Source organism: Chelmon rostratus, chromosome 21 (genome assembly GCF_017976325.1).
Source record: "Chelmon rostratus isolate fCheRos1 chromosome 21, fCheRos1.pri, whole genome shotgun sequence".
In the NCBI taxonomy this organism is placed as follows: Eukaryota; Metazoa; Chordata; class Actinopteri; order Chaetodontiformes; family Chaetodontidae; genus Chelmon; species Chelmon rostratus.
The window spans coordinates 7,307,785-7,331,328 of NC_055678.1; the positions used below are offsets into that span (position 1 = coordinate 7,307,785).

The following is a 23,544-nucleotide window of genomic DNA, read 5'->3' on the forward strand; positions in this document are numbered from 1 at the left end:
TACTACCTGTCCACGGGCCGTGACAGCAGATAAATAAGATTAGTTAACGGACTGGCGCGGCGAGAGGATGGCTGGCGTAGACGTCGGCGAGTGTGGAGAGTCGAGCCGCTGATTAACAGCGGGAGAGCTCCTGATGGATGCTAGAGGTAAAGTAATCATCCAATCAATCACGTCTGAGCGCCGGGCCAGCTGGTGGTGGGGGGGGGGCAAGCATAAATAACAGCGGGGTGGACAGGCGGGTGCGGGCCCTTGCTGCTAACTGACTGGTGCCAACACTCCTCTGTGACACACGGTACCAAAAACGATGCAGCAGAAGCAGACGATGAGTGTGGAACATGCCGGCAGGACGTACAGGGGTAGGGGACGGTGAAGGAGGTTGACCCGAATGTCAAGTGCGTGTATCAGCCTCTTGTTTCATTATAAGTGCCATGCATCATTAAGGAGCTCCTCTCAGCCCTAATTAAAACACCTACCCTTTGATGTGGCGGGGGCGGCGGAGGCGTCGAGGGACTCGTCAAGTCTTGATTATCTAGCAGGTTGCCGTAATCAGCCGTGCTGCCTTTCACGGGCAGCGGAGGAGGGATTTCACCTTTGTCAGAGCAGCCCATCCCGTTCAGCTCCAGATCTGCGAAAGAGGGGCGCTCATCAGCTCACATTCATCACCGCACTACGTGGGCATTTCTTCGACAGCGCTGCCGGGACCCAAAATAGACGACGTGGCCTATTATGGTGAACTCCCTCATCATTAAGACCCCATGTACGTTTTAAAGCAAAAAGGACAAATGAGAGGAAATGAAGTTTAAGAGAGAAAATTCCTGCACATTTAAGGGGGAGCTTGATTAATTTTACACATTAAGATGAGTTTAGTGGCCATGAGAGGTACTGCACTGTGCTACTGCTGTATAATGTGACTCAAAAGCTAGTAGGTAGAGCTAAGATTTGTTCAAACATTATTCCCAAGGCTCCATGAGTCCCCTAATATCAATGTATAAGGTACTACTACCACAAGTTTGTAATGGAAAGCCTGTAAGCGAGTCGCCTATAACAGAAAAAAATGCATTTTAATCATGTTCTAAATTGAATTTTTTCACTCTACTGCTACATTTAATTTCTTACAGCATGTTAATGTACTGTACTCCGAGAAAAAGCATACAAAATCATCAAAACTTTAGTATTTATGAGGCAAAGGGGATGTGAAAGAAGATGCTATTAGTTGCTATGCTATGAGATTTTCACTATGGGAAGTGTAGCATCCATCCTTTCTGGAGCTTAACTCATCATCTCTGCCTCTGCACCCAGAGACTCGACAGAGTGCTTCTAGGGTTTCTACAAAGTGCAGGTTGTTATACAAGAATCCTGCGACTCCATCAAGTAATAAAAGCCACCTCAGCATCTCTGATCAGGTAAAGTGTTTCGTTTGAAGCCCCTCCGACAGGAAGCGATGCACGTGAATTTGAAGAATTTGAAGCAACAACAGGAGACACTCTCCCTTGACACACTGAGCCCATCATGTGCGATACCAGTTTTCACACTGACAGTCGTGATTCACGTGACCATTTAGTCGCTAAGATGACACACGGCTCGGCGTCTTAGATCGACCTGAGCGACGTCACGCGTGGCAACAGTGATGCAAGAGGTAAAACAAAGGCAGAGGGAGGCAGAGAGGGTCTACAGAGACTGAGCAAGCTCCCGTCTAAAGATGCAACAACCTCTTGAACTGAGTGAGTGTGTCTGAGTGGGAAGTTTGATCTTACTGGAAACAGTGTGCAGGCTGAAGGAGAGTTTGCTCCGGGGCGTGATGGGCGGGGGTCCCGGCGAGGAGGAGGAGTTGGAGGCAGAGGAAGGGGGTCCAGGGGACACGGAGAGGCGACGGTCTCCACCGATCTGGCTGAGAACTTGACTCCGCGGTCTCTGGGGCCGCAGGGGGCTGATCTGAGTGATCATGCACAAAGAAAAGGAGTAGAGGCTATCAGGGATTGAGTCACTACTGAGCGCTGGAAATAAAACTAATCTGAATTACACAACAAGTCAATAAAACAGAACTGAGAACAGAATTTACTGTGTGGCAAATGACTCGGGTTCATGATGAGATACAGCAGAAGATCAATAAAAGATCATTTAAAGGAGAAAATTAGTTTCACGTCTCCACTGGGACCGTCGTGTGTGTATCCACACGCATTTTAAGTTGGCTATTTGTATTCCTAAAAGAGAAACCATTCGGATAAATGCGCTCGTTGGGTTGCGATATCTTATTTGTGGTTACAAATCATTGTTTGCATGCAAGACTGCCTTCTCCCAGCTTTATTATGGCTGGAATTTGAATATGAAAAGATTTCCTCAGGGCTATTCCACACTGTAGGCTACATTAACAAACAACTTCGTAATTGGCCAAACTCAAACAGTGAGCCACGAGGGAGACACTGAAAATACCAACACACTTCATTCAGAGAGGGTTTTTTTCCTGTCTACAACATTGAAACACAAAACATTTGTATCGAGGGTGTTCCAGATAACTCCGGCTAAAACCATTACACTTGGCAACCACCAGAGACCCCTTGGTGGTCTACCCTTGACCCCCGAGGCAGGAGGCTCCTATCACAAGCCAGACGGCTCCACCGCTCCCAGGGGCCTCTTTTGGATCTCATTCCTGCCCTTATCTTAATGCCGTTAGCCAGGGAGCATTCCCACTGGGCACGCAGAACACAGTGATACCCTCTCTGCTGTGATGCACACAGCGGTGGTGAAGAGGGGCATGAACACAGAGGCAAGGGGGGGGGCGGGGGGGTACAGTGTAGAGCGCAAAGAGAATGGGGGTGGGGGATAGGAAGAAGACAGAGACTAGGGAGAGAAGAAAATAAAGTGAAAAGGGAGATACAATGCTAAATGCCAAAGCTTCGTTTGTATGTTGGTGGAATATTTGGTTGCACCACATGAAAAGTCACAGGATCAGTAAAATCAACAGGATTCATCCTCTGCGGGCCATGAATATGTACAGCTGATTATATTATGATTTACTGCTTAACGACTTAACCTGATCCTTAGATTTTGATTATTATTATTCTTGTGTGCAAAAATGGCGGCCAGGCATACACGATATTGGATTTTGCAGAAACACGCCGATATTTTCCAACTCATTTTGGCTGCTTGCCCATGCAAAGAACGCCACATATTATTATGCCCTGCTCTTATCGTGATGGCCCATTGGCAGATATGAAATAAAACGATTTTCAAAATGTACACATTCACCGGGAAAAGTAGGAAAACTACTGCTGACAGGTTTTATTCACTGGTTTCTCTCTGTTCTTCACAAATTCGTTATTGCGGCTCTTGAGGTCCGACGCTGAGCAATCATTGCAGCTTTGCTATCTGTTTCGGACACGAAAAACCTCCAGACCTACAGTCTCCAACCTACAGACACACTCGTGTTGCACATGCATAATTAAAGCATTATCTAATCAGCCGGTCACATCAGCAGAAATGTTCATTCCAGGCCGACACCGACATTTCATTTCAAAGCACTTAGATGCAGATAATGCAGATAATATCGTGCATCCCTAGTGTTGGCCTGATAGTGGCGGTAATCTGTAGGAAATACGAATGTTCAGGAATCCACAGGAAACAGAGGGAAAAGGTTTGCCAAGCGGGTCAGCAGTGACGCAAAGAAGAAGAAGAAGCAGCATCATGATGATGCCTGAGGGAGAGCAGCGAGCTTGAAACGCTGTGCAATACAGAGCAGCAGCCAGTCGAAACCTTCCTGTGTTCTTTGTGCCAACGAGTGCCTGTATGACTGCATTCAACATCACCCCTACTTTCTTCTTTCTGAACCATAAACATCCACAGAGAGTCTGTGGGATACTGTGGAGAGAAGAGACAGAAGAGTAAAACACAGGTGAGTTAATCCTTCAGTACCGTCTCGGACAGTATGACAGCTTCAGCGGGCTGCAGAGGGATCTCCGTGGTCTTCATCTCTTTGTCAAAGATCTCCTGGTGTTTACTGTTCCTCTTCTCCTTCTTCTTCTCCTTGCGCTCCCTGTCGGGCTCGTCCCGGTCCAGCTTGTCCTGAGACTTGGTGTGCAGCTTCTTTGGCAGGAGAGGCTCCAGGGCAAAGCTGAAACGAAGCGAATATGAAGATGGTGCAATCAAACAGTGTGCCTCCCTTTCCTTTCAATAAACCTTGACCTCCATATAATACACTGATTCATGCCAGAGAAGGTGCTGAGGTATTCTTCCATCAGAGATAACTATGCAATACTCCTGTGTGTTTAAAAGTGGACGTATGGTACTTTATGCCCTGAAGAACTGTAAATCAGGAGTTACCCATCTGAACCAGGCCTGGAGGGGGAGTTGTCAGAGGAGATGGAGGTGACTGAAGCCACTGACAGCGGCCTCTGGGAGGAGGGCATCGTGAAGGAGCGCACCATGGAGTGAGGACGAGGCCCCCGCCGCTCGTCTGCCGGCGGCTGACAAGGCACAGAAGAAGAAAACACACAGACAGAAGTCACCGCCTGTTATTCGTGCATTTTTATTCTTGTTCAAGGTGCAGCGCACATTCTCTTATCTGTCTTATTTATTAAATGTAGTGGGATTTGACATGTGCGACCATGTTTGCCACTGACAGGAGAAATAAAGCATGTACATGACATGGAGAAGAGCGATGTGATGGATGGCCGCCATTTAGGAAAACAAGACATACGACTCTCTAAACCTTGATATCTCTTTTATGGTCGAATGATTCTAACAGGACAGTCTACAGCCGTGCTCGCAGCACTATGAGGCTGTGTTACACCTGTGCACAACACCTATGTTTGGCCTGCTTGATGGTGTTAGCGTGCTAGCTAATTAGCACCAAAACCAATGCAAAACGGAGGCACATAGTAAAAATGAAACCACTGAGAGGCTGACTGGAGATGACATTGTCTTCAGAGGCTTCTGCCGTCACAACGTACGGTCCAGGGTAAAATTATTCTTTACATAGAAATAATTAATATGAGGAGGATATTTAGACATCACTACTCTGTCACTGGAAAAGGCTGTCGGAGCTCATTCATCAAACAGACTGCATACGGCCTTCCAGCCAGTAGTGATGATTTATACTACGTAAATTCAGGCAGTGGCGTGAGTTGTCAATAGCTACCCGGAAAACAAGTGCTCATTTTACACTACATCTAAGAATCCATTTACAAATGGCATTACAATGGGATCTGTATCCAGATCCAGACATGTTATCCGGATAATAAATGATCCGATCTTGCATTTGTGTTTATTTATTTATTACACCCTTAAAAAAAAAAATTGTGAGTAGTTGAGTTTGGGAAACTTGCTGAAACTTGCTGTCTACGACAAATACTTAATTACTCGTCTCCTCCTTTCTTTCTATAAAAAAACCCACACAGTGTTAGTAGCAGCGGCTACTCTGTGACTAGATAAATTATATGCCTCGTTAACAGCAGATCAGCTGCAACACACACTGTCCCACACACACACAAACACACACTTATTTCTTACTGGACATCATTCATTTCCCACTCGTATTACTTTCAGTTTTCATGCAGAATAGACGTATAATCAGTAATTAGAGGCATGTTTCATTCAGCCTTCTCATTTTCTCGTTGTCTGAATTTGAACAATCCATATTTTATGTATATATCTTAGATCCGAGCAGCAGATCCCATCACACACACATTTACACCTTTCATTAACATCCTTATCCGGCTATCGCGTCTGGATACAGATTGCATTTTAATACCAGGTGTGAATGGGCTCAGACTGTCCTTCCCACTCCTGAAATGTTCGATCTATAGTATAGCTAAGAGGCAACAGGAGATAAACCTTCAGGATGGGATTAAGGGAAACTGCCAGGGTGAAGGTCATTCACAGTATTAGAGTCATCATCAAATGTACATTACAGATCTCAAATTGCAGCAACATAATTGAACATAAAGTTAAGGGAAAAGAAGAAGAGAGCTCTGGAGATACTCTTCATTCCTTTCCACCAGCTGCAAGAAAAATATAACAATGAACCCGTCTGCATTTAAAGAGTCTTTACAAGCGAAGAAAGGGGCCATCACACATCTGATAGGATAACCTTATCATCACCCCCTGGAAAGTGATGGCTTTTCTCTCACTGGAGAGGTCACCACCCTCTCCCTTTAAATCCAGCGAGGGCCCTCTACCTCGGGCGAGATAGAGGGAAAAGCTTGCCCAAGCAACAATTAAATCTGTAAAGGGGGAGAGAAATGGGAGGCAGGCCCCCCGAAGCATCCCGCGACACACGAGCTGACTTCAGCTAAAAGAAAGAGCAAGTGCATGGAGGAAGGAACAGGAAACACAGACACTGTTAATTCTTGTCTTTACGTCCTTTCTTTGCAAAATCATCTTAAATCTTTATGTCGTGCTGCGTTTTAAAACAGCCTGGCAGTGATTCCTTGCGCGGGAAAGTAGATTAAATAGGGAACAAGGCTCTCCTCTAAGTTACCTTTCACTGTGTTTGTGTCACCTTGATTTTATTTGCATCTAATAGTAGCACTCATACCACCCTGATGCTTGGAGTTTTGTGAGAAAAGTAAAAAAAAAATTGAGTGTTTTTAGTAGTTATTTGATGTTTTCTTACACTTTAAATGCTTTTTATACAACATATATTCCTAAAGAGACTCCAAATCAAGTATCCTGTAACTTCTCCTCCTGTATCCTGTGAAAAAAAGAAACCTGGCCTTTTGGCAAATACATGTTTTTCTCATGTCATCCTGTTCAAGCAATTGCATCAGTGAAATGCAAAAAAGAGAGAGAAACCAAACAAAGGAACAGGAATACCAGAATCCTACATAATGGATTTCTGAAAGGTTGTAGAACAATAACATACATATTCATTTCCAAGAAATCTTCAGCCAGACACAACAGAAGAAATGAAATAAATGGCTGCATGTTCCATTAGCGCCTGCTAGGAGTGACCACACAGAGCTGAAGCGCTTCTCATGCAACAGAAAAGGTCACAAACAGGCAAAAAGCTCTTACCAAGGACTTTGCCCCGTACTGTTTCTCCACCTTCTCCCGCAGTTGCTTGAAGCAGGCCTCCAAGCGGTCGTGGAAGGGCCTCAGCGCCTCTGTGACCTTCTCCCCGTGGATGCGAACACCTTCGGCGAGGTGCGGGATCTGGCGGGGCGAAAAAGAAGTGTGAGAAACCGGCGTCCAGCGCTTCGTTCACCAGGGGCATACGCCACGTACGTCCATGACCTTTAGCCCCTCGGCTGTGCGCGCTCAGCACAGGCGAAGATCAGTGTGAGTGTGTCTGCGTGCACAAAGGGGAAATGCCGCTGCAACCTCATCCAGGTGCAGACTATATTAGAGAAGTCTGTTGCCATGACACTCCCTCCCCCTGCCTCCCACCACTGACATCAACACATCAGAACACAGGTATGCTAAACAAGGCAATGAGAGAGCACAGACAGACGGCATGTACAGCACGGGAACGCATTGCATGTGAGGATGTTTTGCTCGCGAGTAAAGACGCAATGCGTCCTCGCCGGCACGCTGTCGGCAGCTGGCGAAGAGTAAACCAGAGGCAGCTCAGGTGGAGGGAGGGAGACGGAGACAGCAAGAGCGAGGGAGAGACTGAAAACTGCTGAAAACTAGTAATTAGGAAACCCCAGTGCCACAGTCAGTGTCAAGCAAGCTCTGCTGACGAAATCTGGCGAGAGGAGGAAGCGCCGTCCCTCGGGGAGCCAGAATCTGAGAGATTCTTTTTGGTCTCACTTTGTATTAAGGGACAAGTATTCAGCATTAACTAGCATGCACATTAGTACCATACTGGCTCTTTATTCTGCACTGCAAAGCACTGATTTGTGCCTTATTCTGGGGGTTATGGTTATTGATGGTAAGGGTTTGGTGATTAAGATTGTAATTCATGTACAACAACTTCCTGACTTACTATCAATAAGCAGTAATTAGGAGGTTATTGGGGGGAAAACTCTTGTAGTTTTTGAATATAGTCATGCAGAATAAGTGCTTTTTAACAACTAATAAAGAGCAGATATACTACTAATGTGCATGCTAATAAGCGACTAGTTAATGGTGCATTTGTGTACCTTAGTATGTAGCGTTAACGATCGCTTCGTCTCTCCTCCTTGAAATCACAGGTTAAGTTATCTGGTTTCTGAACCTGCAGTTTGCCTGGCTGTGGTACGGCGGCAAAGAGTAACAATCACTCACCAGAAACCAGCAAAGATGTTACAGTCAGCTGTGCTAATGGCAGACCTTTTCTTTCCCATGGCAACTGCAAAAACATTCCCCGACTGTCTCACTGCTATAAGTGAGAATTACAGTTAAAGGTGAAGGGAAAGCAGCTGTAATGCTTTCATGCCGATGAATAAGTAAAAACAAAGCGAAAAATAAAGTGCATTAGAGCAGATTTAATTCAAACGTTTACAGCAATCGGGCCCGGTCAGAGTGGTGCATTTGCACATTTGAAAAAAACACTAACCTGCAGAGTGCATCCTGTGCCTCATCTTAAGTACAGTCGCTTTTACGGCTAACAAATTCACCTAAGCCCCGCGCAAATGGAACAAAGGATCTGCTCTGAGCACAAAGGCGTGTGTGAAGTATCTGGCATAGGTGGGCCAGTGAAGAGCAGGCGGCGTGCGCGCTAACCTCGGAGTCCCTGGAGACCGCTCGCCTTTCTTCGTTTTCTCTGAAGGCGAGCTGCCCCCTCCACGTCGGGCTACAGCAGGAGCCCGACTTCACTCAGCTGGCACACAGCACCAATCCAGTTTCGTGATGCAACCCTTTGTAATAATCTCAAATGGTGCATGTTTTATTTACACACGTTTCGCCATGTGGTGGGCTTATTAACGGGGAGAGAGGAGATACTAATGCAGGAACACACATCTATAAGGTTACTGATTAAAAACATCAGACTCCCTCAGGTTCTCAGCCATGTGTAATGCATTGCTCTAGTACATTAAACCGCATGCTACGAGGAGGAGAAGCACACGGCGAGCAGATCAGCTGGAAAAAGAGATATTGATATGGATCATAGTGTTACTGTGCTCCACAAAAGCAGAGCCCTGGCACAGAAAGATAAATGAGAGAAGGCTGCAGACACCCTGCGAGGATTTCCCCTGATATTGAGCACCTTCATCATCACCGCCGGGACCTCTTGGAGGGGAGGGAGAGGAGGAGGCTGAGAGGGAAAAGGGTGACGAGGGGAGAGAGAGGGGCGGAGGGGTCGGGAGGAAGACACAGGGGAGGGAGAGGAGTCGGAGGGACGAGGTGTTGTGAGACAAAAACACGGCGAGAGCGAAAGCTGAGGCAACATTCACATCTCCCAGGATACCCGCATCTTTTTATAGACCGTAGGATGATTGAGTGCGACTGAGTGGCGGCATGGCAACAGCATTCAGCTCGGTGGCTGCACAGAGATAAGCTCATTGTGGAAGAGACTTAGGCTCAAGGTTGCTAACACACACAAACACACACATTTAGTAGTTTAATTACATGTATCAACTTTTACAAAAAAGTTTTTATTCCTCTCCAGCAGTCCAACAGAGACAGCAGGTTTATGATTTGGGATATCATTTAGCGGTATTACCTCATGCGCGGCTGATGTTAATATCAGATAATTGGACACTGGGGGACCGGGGGCCGCATTCATAAAACACCAGCAGGGATTTCACTCTTTTAAGAAGTTGGCTCACAAAGACTAACAATGCACACTGCAAAGAAACAGCGCAGACTTGTAGCGTTAGCATGTAGCAGACGGGCAGAGCTGGTTCTCTTTAATGGAGAAGAAGCAAAGTCGGAGCATTGCGTAGATATTTCCGCGTTGGGATGCTGAAGCTATAAGCTGGGGGAGCGAGGCAAGGTCGGAGGCTTTGTTTGAGGAAATGACCAGACACATGAAAAATGCCAAGAATCCCAATGTCACTGGGCTTTCTTTCCTCCTAATGAGGAGACGCTGAGGAGTGGTTGAGCATGATCGCTCTAACCAACCACTTACACAACTGGAGACAGCTGGCAAGGTCAGACAAATGGAGCGTATGCTAGTGCTTCCTTCCCCCGCACAAAACAGCAACATGCAATGAGCTGAGCTGAACATGCAACAGCACATGCAACAAAGAAGGGACGGATCATTCTCTATGCCGTGGATTCACCGAACCAATGATTCAATGAGCTGAATAGCTGCCAGCTGAAAAAAAATTACATGCAAACAGAGCTGAACGATTAATAGAAATATTATCGCCATCACAATATGGACAAGAGCGACTTCATCACAGGTAGAGGTAAAACATACCAAAACATAAAACATATCATTATAAACTTAAAGATAAAACTTTTCTCTTCACTTTTCACCTTTAACTTCCTTATTTTCATCATTATTCCGTCTTTCCTTTACTGTCATTTTCAAGTGGGTTTTATTCTCCATCTTATTTCATAATGGTTTCTTATCTGCTTTTATGTCTTTTCTATGTGAAGCACTCACTTGGTGCATGTGATTTCTTTGCTGTAAAGCACTTGGAGCTGCAATTCCTGTATGAAAGGTGCTATACAAATAAAGTTTATTATTATTATTACTATTATTAAATTAGAAATGAAGCACTGTGACGCTACAGAGATGCAAATCATTCAGTTTCAGAGCTTTTGTGCCCACTAGTGGGCCTAAATCATGTACTGCAGCTTTAAATGTGGTGCAAATAATTGGGGCATCGTGAACCCACCAAAGCAAACTAGAAAGCATTTAGATCAAAGCAGCAAATGAAAAAAAGCCTGGATGTCCCTCTGCAATATGATCACTAAGCTTTATTTGTCTTGTAGGGTTGACGCTTCCTTCTGCACACACACACATTCGCCCATCATCTTAGCACGCAAACAGCTTTTGAACTAAATATTCACCTTTCAACCTGCACTTTGTGGGCACGCGGTGGCTACAAAGGAAGCGCCGATCCCATCTACAAACAGACGAATGCCCGCTATCGTCGGCTGTCAAGAAGTATGAAAGCGACGGCGTTGCTGTTTAATATCAGCAGGGTCTCTCAGAGCACAGCGTTCTCAGCTGAACCCTGTCACTCTATCGCTCTCTAATGCACAGCGAGCGGACTTCTGAGCCACACCCTAGGGTGCTGGGATAGCCGCATTGCCTTTAAGATGCCTGCTATTAAGGCTATGATGACATATTAAGACCTTTCGTGAAGGTCACAAAGGTCTCCGAGACGTGCACCGCCGGTGGTGAGTCAGACAGACTAATAGGCAGACATGCTGCGCCGTGTGTGAGATGAAGGCACCAAAAGCAAAAAACTAAATCAAAAGACAACATGAAGGAAGCGCTGCAACATTCTGTTTATATGCAGCTGATGCACTGGTGAAAATGCCCCCTTGGGTCTGTGATTCAATTTATTAATCACCCGGCTACCCCTTTTAATAGAGTGTCTCATACTGCGGTGAGAAGCTTTAGGTACTAATTCAGGCATCTGTCTGGCGGATTTGCTAATTATAACCAGAAACATCACAGAAAACACCTACTTTGCATTTGCCAGGGAGCTTTTTTTTTAACAATACCTAATTTCCTGATTTCCAGTTGCTCATTTCCTCTCTAATTACTAGACGAGGACAATGGAAATTTCAGAATAACAGTGCACGCTGGCTCATTTTGAACCGTTTAGTTTGTTCACTGGAGCAGGCTCGCCTTCATTTGTCTCATTTAGACAGATTCTAGACGCGAGATAAACAAGCATGCTGGCTCTGGCAAGGAGACAGCTGTTACCATTTCAAATCAACAGCTCTGCCTTAGTCATCTCTTTAAAAGTTCCCTGTGTGAGTGTGTTTGGCGTGGGCTCGGCAAACATATTTGTGCTTTCTGCGACGATCACACCGAACCACTTTGCCTTTCTGGGCTTATGGGAGATGAGCGATTTCAAACGCTTAGTTAGCATGATGTGAAGGACATGTTTAAACAGACACAGCTGCGGAGATGCTGTGACTGGGGTGTGCAGGAGCTCCTGCTAATTAGCACCGTGGATTGTGGTGGATTGTGGGTGGCGGATCATTTCAAAACTGCGGCGTGTTTCCTAACGCTACTTTAGCCCAGCTGGAACCTCAGGCTGACGCTGAAACGCCTGAAGCAGCACAAGGCTTTGAAACAAAGTGAGATTATTGTTCGCTGCCTTTGCTTAGAGACGGACTTAAAAATAACTGATAGGTGTTAAAGGTAAAAATCTTTGTCAGATTTGATGCATCTGTGATTTCCACTTCTTTCCAGGAGTAACGAAGAAGCGACACGTTTATTTTTAGCTTCCCCTCACCTGCTTTGTCAACTTCTGCTTCAGTCAGTGATTTCCTACGTTTCCCCACATTCGCTCACTTTGAACGTGGTGGAAAATCTGGAGTAACAGCTAATACGGAAAACAGCGATTATGAAAAAAAAATAAAAATCACGTACTTCTAAGGCAAAATAAGTAAGCAGCAACACGAACGACATCCGAATGAGAAGCCAATGAGACACGGAGGCATATTCCCGTGTGAAGCATCGTGCCTTATAAAGACAAAAGGTTTCACAAACACAAAAGAGACTAACTTTTCAGATTCGGAGGAGTTCCACCAGAGATGCAGAGCACAAAGTTGACCTATTTTACAGCGACGGAGAGGCGAACAACTACTGCAAATTCAATTAACTTCCCCCCTTTTCCTTTCAACTAGCGATAGGAAGCAGACACAGAAACTTCTGTGCTGGATTCCTGAGGCGGGGACCCGTGACTTCCCGAGTATTAAAGTGACCCACAGTTCAGAGCTAAGGCGTTAAGAGAGAGCGCAAACAAAACCGACAGTGCAGCTTTCCGAACTCCCCTGAAAAGGGGGGACGTTTTTGTTGTTCCTCAAGAAATCAAAAATGAGCCACAGATGAGCTTAAGATCAGCACGCGTCGTGCTGTTTCCCGCCGACGTGTGCGTGACGTCCTGCAAAAAGCTCGCAAAAACCGTCAGTGCCTATCTCTCGCCGTCTCCTCACGGACTCCAGAATGTTTGCTTCAGCGCTCTCCCTCGCCATCATCTCTACCGAGCTCTAACTAATACACTTCCCCCCTTGCTCGCTTCACTTCCTGTCGTTGGACACTCTTGGCAGCGCGCTCGCAGGTTCCTCGAGTGGGACCGTATTTTCAGCGGGAACCTTTCAGAGCGAGCGGCAGCAGCGGGGCTTCGGTGAGGTGACAACATCTCAGATATGAGTGACATGACACAGAACAGGACAAGTATCCCACAGCGTTCAATCTGTCCACAGTGCATGTGAGGGACGTTCACGCTGCCTGGCGTCTGCAGGGCCCCTCATCGGGTGGCGCTAGCTCCCAATTGTCTGGTTCCATTAATAAAATCCGAATAATCTCACATATTAGGCCACTATGTTTTCAGCACCTTAAAGGACAAGTGAATAACCTAAATTAAGAAAGCTCAATTAGGTAAAAGCGGCACAAATGCACATGTTCATGCCTCTCATGCTCCTTCACCATCTTTCGTCTGTAATATTAGGGAATACGACAGCATCTTTTCAAGCAAACGGGCTCATAATTTGCGATAAGCGGGTCATGGCACCTTTCCTAGACCCCCGGTATCTTTGGCACATGCATTCTGAACTTCAGTCTCACCTGCCAGGCGATTAGATCCTTCAGCTTCTCTATCTTCTCGAGGTCCTCCGGGTGCTCCTGCATGTACTTATCGTTGAAGAAGGCCTGGAGAGGAGGGAGAACAGATACTGGAGTGAGTATGTTGGGGGCAAAAGAAGGAGTCAGTGCAAGGGAGGGGTGGGTTGGCACGGAAGGAACAATCTGAATCTGTAAAAAAAAAAAAAAAATGTGTCAAGGGGAAAAGCATCGGGACGGGCTGTTAGGATGAGAGAGATGTAGTCAAGACGTCCGCCTCTCCTCCACCACCTGCACTATTTCACCGAGATGGAGTGACCTGAGGGCAGGGAATTCACATCGCTCCTCCTCTGACTCATACTGCACCGCTTCACAAAACCAATATATGAATCTATTCCAGGTCATGATGTATGCTGGGAAACCAACAGGCTATCTTTTTTTTTATCGTCCGACGCGGGGCAAAGAGAACTTCCCTTTCCACGCGGGTTGCCGTTGTGTCACGGTGAACGGAGAGCGCAGCTCGCCGACCGCTGAGAACACTAGAAATCTGACACGAGGAAGATTGAGTTGAGCCTTTCCAGGTCACATCAAACAAAAACAGACTCATGAAGCTGATGATGTTGACAGGAAAAGCAATACGTGAGTGAGGAGTCAAGTGTTAAAATGCGCATGAGATTATGATTTCACAGCGCCGAATCAAAAAGAATTTCTCTTACAGGAATATGAGAAGCGTTACCATCAAAGGAGTAGTTTGACAATGAGGGAAATAGAGTAACTAGCACTCTTTATGAGATTTTGATGAGAGGATTGATACCACTCTCGTGTCTGTATGCTAGATATGAAGCTGGAGCAGCAGGCGGTTAGCATAGCTTAGCATAAAGAAAGGAAACAGGGGGAAACCGCTAGCCTGGTTCTGTCCAAAGGCAATATCTGCTTATGTGCGCCTCTAAAGCTCCCTAATGAACACATTGTATTTTGTTTGTTTAATCTTTACGTCAGATGTGTGCTATAGGTGGTTGCATGCTGGACTATTTCTTGGCAGGGTGCAGTGACTTCCTGAAGTCTCTGCTGGTCGCCTGGCAACCTTTCTGAGAGGAGGAGACTCTGGGAAGTTGTTTCAGGTGAGTAATGAGCTTTAAAGGTGCTGGTGGGTGGATTTTTTTTTTACCTTAGGAGAGAAGCAGGCTAGCTGTTTCCTCTTGTTTCCAGTTTTTATGCTAAGCTAACCATCTCCTGGCTCAAGCTTCTGTTTCGGCTCATCTAACTATAGCTCTGTGTCAAACTATTCCTTTAAGTGGCGGTTGAGGGAGTATTCAGATCCTTTACTTCAGTAAAAGTACCAGTACTTGGAGTATTAAAGTAAAAGCACCACAGGACCACCAGTTAAATTTGAAGGGTCGAGAAATTATTAAATTGGAGAGGAAAGAAGAACGTTTTAATATCCAATCTGTCTTGTTTTTATTTGATGTTTTTTTGAGAATTATTGGCTAATTTCACCTGAACAATTATCTGAATGAAACCATGTGAGAACCCTTAACAGCCTTCTGTTAAAGTTCCTCTTCTGGCATTGATTAAAAACCCCTAAAAGTTCATCTCTGTTTATCAAAACCACACATGTAGAAGCTTTTTTTTCCATGGACAAAATCTGTTCATGCCTTAAAATGGCTTAGATGTAACTCTACACCTTGCCTCATTCGGTATGCATGGATATATGAATAAATATGCAAACAGCCCTCGCCTCTATCTCCACCCGCCCCTCCGCCGCTCGCCTGCAGCTCGAGCATATCTGCTCACCTCCGACTCCGCTCATCAAACACACGAACCTCTGCTTGTTTTCTGTTTCGCTAGCTACTGCGTGCTACACAAGGGCAAGTGGTAATATGGGAGTAATTCAGCCATACGGGTTTGAACCCGAAACTGATTCAGAAGAAGAATGAATTGCACAGGATCGCTTGCAGGTCCATGTATCAGAATGGTAAAATGGATTTTATGTATTGCTCCGTACAATGTTGGAAACATAACAGCAAGTTGTAAGATGTTGCAAGTCGACAGGATTGGTTCATTGGGTATGTGATATAGGAAAGTCTGGCTGTCTGAATGTTTCGGAGACTGTCATTGGTCCACTGCAGACCCAGAATGTTCAGCCATGGACTGCTCATTTTACTCCTCATGCCTTGTAGCATGTAAAACATCCCATGGACATGTAACAAACGGAGATGTAAAGGTATACAAGTTGAGACAATATAGGGATAGAAGAACTTTTTTCAGGTTGAAATCAGTACCTTCTCATAGTTGGCAAAGCCTCCCATGACGGCTGGGTCCACAATCCCATTCAGCAGCATGGAGAGGGGGTTGATGGGAAGGTTGGGATCGCTGAGGTGTTTCTGCACCATGCTGCTGATCTTCTCGTTGGTCAGCTGCATGGTTTCCATGGCGTTCTCCAGCGGACTGATCTCCTCCTGCAAGCGAAGGCGTCATCAGATATTCTCAGCAGATACTGTGCATCTGTTTCGGCATATTTCACGCATACATCACCACTGTCTGTGAAACAATCAAGCGGAAACACTTCGCGCTCAGAGACGAGGGATGGGTTATTAGAAGATGGGCTGAGGAAGCCTTAACGAGACACATACGTCACGCAGGACGGAGGAGCAATGAATCATTTTTCACCGCGCCCATACATGAACCTGCAACTGTCAGACGAAGATGGATAGTCTGTTGGCGTAGGGGAATTTAAATTCCCATGTTAACAAAATATGATTGGCATTCCTAAGAAATTATGACGAAAATACTTGGAAACGATGTCATTACTTCCACTACTATGTGAAAGCGAGTTCCAGCTCCACGTGTGGGCAATCTCACTGCTTTGGAAAAAATATAGCCTCCTCCAAGCCTGCTAGTAAGAATTTAGTAGAAACATGAGTGGATTGTTGAGTAAATGTCAGATTCAGACCCCGGCCAAAGAAAATAAAGATGCCGTGCCAGGGAGACAAATCTCCAATCTGTGCCGGTATGTCTGAGGCCAGCTTGGTAAAAAGAATTGTCAGATGGACGGCTTTAGCTTGGTGAATCTCAGCCCAGTCATTAAGCTTTAAATAGAGAGTCTGACCTCGGGGACCTGGCCTCTCCCTGGCTCATCTGGAGGGCAAGCTGCTCCTGACAGTATGTTCCAACCTCGCCTGAAGGAAGAGGCTTCTGCTTTGAATTAGTGTGGCAACGGAGAACAACACTTCACCACATGGACTCGGGAGTTTTTTTGCAGGATCAGATCTGTGTACTGGAATGATTGTGCTCGGGATGTAGCGACCAGAAGGAGCATTGTGGTGAGCTGAATGGCCGAGCTGCCCGGGTGTCATGTGGTCCTATTTTCAAGGCTGCGAATGCAAAGTTGCACCCGCACAGACATTAAAGTCACTAATAAAAGTCACAAATATAGAGGAACTGATTGGGAACAGTGGTGTAGCGGTGCCTGGACCGGTGGACCTGACAGCCCAGACGCTTCTGGGAAGTTTCTGAAACATGCTGCAGTGCTTCTTGGGGAATCACAAGCTTTGTCTTGTGGCTGCGATTAGCTCTGGCAAAAATAGCCGTGCCTGGCAAAATTTAGGGGTTACTCCAACCAATCATCACTTTTCAGGCCTAAACCTAAGAAACCCAACCAATGAAGGCGAAGAGTATTAGCCAATCAGAGGCGGAGCGGGGCAGGTACAACATCCTGTTAGACAAAGAAAAAACAAACAAACATATATTGCCTTGAACTAAGATATTTAGGGTTTGCTTTTTGCAGTGTGCCTTCGCCATCCTAGGAAAAAAGAAATCTAATATATTGCAGCACACTACTGAATGATGCTCATCAGAGGGGATTTAGAAGTAGGTATATGTAATGCCGACTGAAAAATAACTGGGTATACGCTGCATAGCTGTGTATAACCTGCACCACACCACTGATATGTACGCAGGTTAATTAAATAGTGTGTTTGTTTTCGGGCAAACTGATGACAAATTAAAAAGATGAGAAAGATGCTTTGGCTATAAGTGATACTGCAACCTGATCTTGTGCTATAACATTCTTCCACACCCCCTCTACCAACACAAAACACCCAAGCCTGGAACAGGAACACCAGTGCAGCATTTTAATCAGTCGAAACAAGAGCTAAAACACTGCATTTTTAATGTGGCTGCAGTGGGATGGAGGGGACTCGTGCTCCAAGTGCTACAGTAATCGCTAAAATCCGTTTGTCACAGTCAGACCGTCCCGTCATCAACAGGGTTTCAATACAGCAAGCCGGATAATTCTATTACAGGAAAATCAACAGTGAGTGAGCTCTGTTGTATTTGTGCTGTGTAGCTATTTTCAGTGGAAACAGGCTTTAAGGAGGGCTTGGTGAATCAATGCGGGCCCTCTGGCCGAGAGCGAACGTGCCCTGTCGTTAGTCTGGGGAGTTGCACGCCTGCGTCCACGCGGCTGTCTATACAGCTTAAGTGGACAAATCATATCGATTGCCTCTGAGCAAGGCTGCAGATCCTCATCTGATTAGGAGGCCTGGCTGGCACGCAGGCCCCTCATACTCACTGTGGAGACGGACTTGACTTCAAACCAGCGCAGGATGCCAGGAAGTTTGTAGGCCGTCGCGTACGTGGTCCTCTCGATCCACATGTTCTGTTGAGAGAACGGCGAAGACACGAAATCAACTGGCGTGACAAGGCGCCGTAAACACACAGATCTGCTGCGCCGAAGCACACTGACAAGAGTGAGAGTGAGATATAATGGTTGTGAGCCGGTGGGAAGGTGGGGTCTCGCTTTCAGGCGACCCAAATACGATGGAATTTCCTCAAACGCGTCACCAACTTCAAATCTTAACAAGAAAAACATGCACCACAGGAGATGATGCTTTCCTTTGCAACACAGCTTCAACAACTAAACCTTTTTAAGAGTGTGTCAGAAGAAAAGAAAAATATGCAAATTCAAGTAAAGAGAGTCAGCTGCAGGGTGCATTTAGTCCTCACGTTCAAGGGATGAAGAATGACACAGATGTGTGTGCATATTGACATGTTTAATAGGTTTGACAGACACAATATGTCTGGCGATGGGTATCCATCAGCCCTCTGTCAGGACGGAGAGAGTAATCAGTCTTACATAATAGAGTAAGTCGAAGATGAGTTAAATGCATCATCCTGCTCTGCTGACGTGATGCCACAATAAACCCAGAGAGGAAACTGTGAATGGTTTTAATTTGTCGCCCCTGTCATTTGCAACCTGGATATTAAGCGTGCACGAAACGTAATTCATTAGCTGTACTAAAAACAGGGCTCGAGAGTAATAGTTGGACTAGACAGCCTGATTCGGATCCCCGTCAACTATCTTATTTAGCCTGGATCTTCCTTTTGGAAGCCTCGTTTCCTGTGTTTGGAAATAAAAATAAACCTTTCTGCGCCTCTTCCTTGCTGTGAAATCTTCTGCCTATGAAAATGAGAGTCCTGCTATGCTATTGATTTTGCTCCGCAGGAGAAAACTAAAAATATGCGTGCAGCATAAACCTTGGAACAATAATCCAGCAGCATCCTGTGATAAATTACAAAATAGCTGCGGCGATACTGAGAGAAACAAGCAGAGGCCTGATCAAAACAGGCAAAAATGAAAAGTCCTTTTCAGCCTCAGAGAGACAAACTATTTGATCATTTTTCTGCCTATGCAATTTTTGTGTCTCGTGAGCAGAGCTGAGTCACTTGTTCCTGGAGAAATCTGCACACACACACTCACGTATATGTGTATATATAGGTTATTGAGGGAAATACGTATGAATATATACATACACACACACACACACTTTTCTATTAAGCCACATATATTTGCCATTAACTAGTCCCTCATTAGCATGAATATTAGCAGCATATTTGCTCTTTATTAGTCACTATGTATGCACACATGCGAGCCCTGTAGAAGCTTAAATGTTCTATATTACAGTTCAGCACCAAGTAGCCTTCAAGTTATTTTTAGAAATTCAAACCATCTTTTAATTAATGCTTTATTTATAGAAGCATGAAAATATGCTCATGATTTCTAATGTTAACAAATAATAAAACCATTAAAATGATGTGGGGGTGGGGGGAAGGCAATTACCGCAAACTCGTTGTCGGGGTCCTTCTCTCCCTTCCTCACTGGCTTGGAATACTGGAATTTATGGACTTCATTGACAGTGTAGAAGCTGGGGAGGGAGAAGATCAGCACCTGAGTAAATTAAAACTGTTCCGGGCAATCTGCAGCTTGATTCAAAGGTTGATTGCTTTGCTTCAGGTCAAACACAGGACAGGGCCCCCTCCAGGCGAGCTCTGCCAGGAACTGTGTCATTTAGCATGTTGCTTTCGACTGGCTGCCTGAGGTAGGGCCTCATCTACATGGTAAATAAATTCATTTCTGGCCCTGAAGTGAGTCCGGCATGTCAGACGCGTAGAGAAGCTGGAGCGCACGTGACAGAGGCGCAGGGACAGCAGGGCTGAACTTTGCCAAATCAGGTTAATAGACTTTTCACACTAAGAAAACGATGGTGTTGCATAGCGGCTGTCTGGACACATACATGCTGCCTGACACGGACGTACTACTTGCTCTTTTTCCATCTCCCTATCTGTCTCTCCTGAAAATGGAAACAGATCCGTTACACTCATAGAGCATACTGCATTTCCCCATTCCTAAAACCACGCCATATGGCTCGAGGAGCACGCTCTGCCTTTATTAGCAAGCAATTATGAATAAAATATGAAAGGAATCAGCGCAGTTACAAAACCACTGGCCTTTTATGTTTGCACCTGCAGCAGTGAGTGTGTGCAGATGGGATGCTACAACTTTTGAAATGTTTCTACTCAGGGACTGTTAATGTTTCGCTAATGACCAGACCATACGGAGCTTTTGTGACACTTGACACACTGGGCTCAGGTCTAACCGGTACTTGAGCCATTTACATCATACCGACAATCAGATGTGCTCGGTCACAAAGGGCGACGTGGTTTTTAATGAACGTGACGAGACCCATTCCCAAATAGTTGAGAATGTGAGGCATTCACCAAAAAAAAAAAAAAAATTAAATAAAAAAGCCTCCGAGCTTCTGATCTAATAAACAGATTAATAAAGCAGCTTTAAATCTGCTGTGCAACACCAATTAAGCCCTTTACTTGTCATTAGCTGGCGAGCTGCAGATGATGCGGTAGCACGATCTGGACAAAGCAAGGTCAGAAGGCGGGTGTGTGCTCTGCCTGCTGCTTCTGACCCCTTTGGCTCAAACAGCTCAGTCTCATTGCTATGCACCGTTGATCTTTCGCACCGAATGAGAGAATAAATGAGAGGAAAACGGTGATAGGAACAGAGAGAGAGAGGTAGGACCTGGAAGAGGCACAGCGGGAGCTGGAGGAGGAAGCAGAGAGGACATAGCTGGCAGAGAAAGAGAGACGGACAGACAGCTGGTGTGGAACAGTCCTCTATCCCTCTCTGAACACGGCTGTCTAATCTAGGCTATTAACAGAGTTGCATATTCCAATCAGACACAGTTTGCGGACAAACAAACAGGCTGCTGCAGGGGGATGTGACCACCGGTGCAGGCGTGCGATAAGATCAGCGCGCAGGTATATTTGCCTAAAGGGTTTCCAAGTAAATGTCTTCTTTTAATTATGTCCATTGATGCAGTGGGTGGCATATCAAAGTGAGTTTGCACAGCTGAGTGATGCAGCGGGTGACGGCTGGCATACAGATCGGGCAAACAAGCGGGATCGTAGGGGCCCCTGTGTTTGCCGTGGCCCCCGGTGCACGACACCAAGGTATTAATGATGTCAGGGAAACAATGTTGTACTTGGCACAGTGACGAATGGCAGATGGTTGGTTCAAGTTAACATCCAGGAGAACGACAAGAAGGTCAACCGCTGTTTGTTCTGCACAGACACACATTTACATCAAGATTTAATCACTGTCACCGCAGCGGCCCTGAACGCACCGCACTCTTAAAAAAATGCTAATGCTGCTTTTTTTTTTTTGCATGTCATCACAAGCTCTTTAATTTGTTCTTGAGTGACTGGGGGAAGTAAATTGGGCTTGTTGGATTGAAATGCATGCTGTGTGACTTTGAGTAACACACTCAAAATGTAATTGTTAAGAAATGAGTGTGTGTGTGTGTGTGTGTGTGGAGCGCGGACATCCTGCTCACCTCACTATTTGTTCAGAGACGGGCTTATTTTGGAACTTGGCAGGCAGGTCGAGGATGGGTTTCACCGTGAAACACTGGATGTCTGCAGCGGAAACATCAAGGAAATAAACGGAACGGCTGAACTCCAAAGAAATGGAGTTAATTAGGACCCGCTGACAATTCAGCATTGGCGTTAATCGACAATCAATTAAATCACATTGTAAAATCCAATCTTACTGTGCAATCGCTTCACAAAATTCTATTACTCAAATCACTGATTTTCAGCGATTAAAAACTTAGTTGGTAAATTTTTTGTTTCTTACACTTGAAGCATTTTGTCTTATGTAACATAACAGTACTGGGATGGGATTTTACATACGTGTTGACCACATTGTGACACTGGAAAAACAGATGTATTATTAGTGATATTAAGAGTGAAACCATGTGTCCCTACAGCCTACAATTGCCCCATAAGGATGCATCGTCTGTCTGTGGAGCATAACAAACAGATTTCCTTTCATTTTGCCGCCTGGCAGCATGTCACATGGCGCCTGCACCAAAATGCATCATGAAAAACAACAAAGGCAAAAAAAAAGAGACATAAACGCCACAAATGCATGAATGATTGGTGATCAGGATACACTGTCCAGAGGAAGACTTGGTGTCCTCGCTGGGCGGCGTGGTCGTCTTCATCTTCTCCGCGTTGGGAAACTGCGTGAGGAGCCTCGCTTCAAAGTCCTCCCTGCGCTCGTACTCCTTCCCGCGGTAGATGAACATTTTGTTCTGGGGGGGGGCGGCAAAGAGAGATGGTGACACCTTGGACAGACACAATCATGCAGGCTGGTGCTAGTTTGCACACATTACGTGGACGTTAGTTACATTGTCCCGACTTCATGAGCGTGGCAGCACTGACTTCATAGACCATTTCACGGGATGATTAGATCCAGTAGCTACTATACACCCAGTGACGGCTGTAAGGACAGACGTGGGACAAAGACAAAACTGCGACATTAACAGAAAGTTACACGGGTGAGAGCGGCTTTGATTTGTAAATCTACTTGGCCCGGTACTGGGACTGGGTTAAAATACATTATCATAATCTCCATATTAAACACTTTGAAATGAGGGTGACAGAAAGTTCTTGGCACAGATTCAGTGATTAGTCAATCCCAGCTGAGTTCAGAGCGGGCTTGCTTGGGGAGGCCTTCTGTTGCAGCCAACTGACAGGCTGGAAATGGCTACCGCCGCTCTGCCGAGGGCCTCTTTCCCGCACTGCTGCAAACTACAGCTACCGATGAAGCTGCCTTCAAGTCCTGCTAATTTCAAATCCACCCATCAGCTGGCCCTCGTCGTGGGCTAACTGTGAACGACCAGCTCCATCGCCAGCTTAACGTGGACATTAGACGACGAACGCAGCTTGAATTTTTACATTTTCCTTCTGCGTTTCATGCGCCGTCGCCGCACTGCAGCTCACACACAGCACGCCCTGCGCTCATGCACAGCACACGTCTCAATTCCCCGATTAATTAAAGAAATTGCAGCCATGAAATATGCCCGAGGCCATTTTCAAATTTGCTTTGACAGATGAGTTGACAAAAGCACACTGATTTCCAGAGTCATCCCTTCCAACCGCAGGAGAGCCCGCTGAATCTGCCTGGCAATATACTGCTGCAATGTTCAGCTACTGCGAGACTGGCTTTCTAAATTCTCTCTAAATCATTCAAATCTGACCAAGGACGTCTCTTTTTCCATCGCTGC

The 23,544-nt window shown here is 45.7% G+C and overlaps 1 protein-coding gene across 1 annotated transcript in view; it reads right to left on the reverse strand.

Moving 5' to 3' along the window:
* Positions 1-23,544, reverse strand: part of dock1 (dedicator of cytokinesis 1) — a 179,198-nt gene that overhangs the window by 2,153 nt on the left and 153,501 nt on the right. Inside the window, exons 41-51 of the mRNA XM_041963484.1 lie at positions 22,428-22,569; positions 21,808-21,889; positions 19,740-19,824; positions 18,192-18,278; positions 15,901-16,077; positions 13,625-13,708; positions 7,012-7,149; positions 4,318-4,460; positions 3,910-4,108; positions 1,755-1,932; positions 474-625 (exon numbers count right to left, since the gene is read on the reverse strand). Of these exons, the coding sequence (XP_041819418.1) occupies positions 474-625; positions 1,755-1,932; positions 3,910-4,108; positions 4,318-4,460; positions 7,012-7,149; positions 13,625-13,708; positions 15,901-16,077; positions 18,192-18,278; positions 19,740-19,824; positions 21,808-21,889; positions 22,428-22,569 (1,467 nt within the window). The remainder of the gene's footprint in view (positions 1-473; positions 626-1,754; positions 1,933-3,909; positions 4,109-4,317; positions 4,461-7,011; positions 7,150-13,624; positions 13,709-15,900; positions 16,078-18,191; positions 18,279-19,739; positions 19,825-21,807; positions 21,890-22,427; positions 22,570-23,544) is intronic.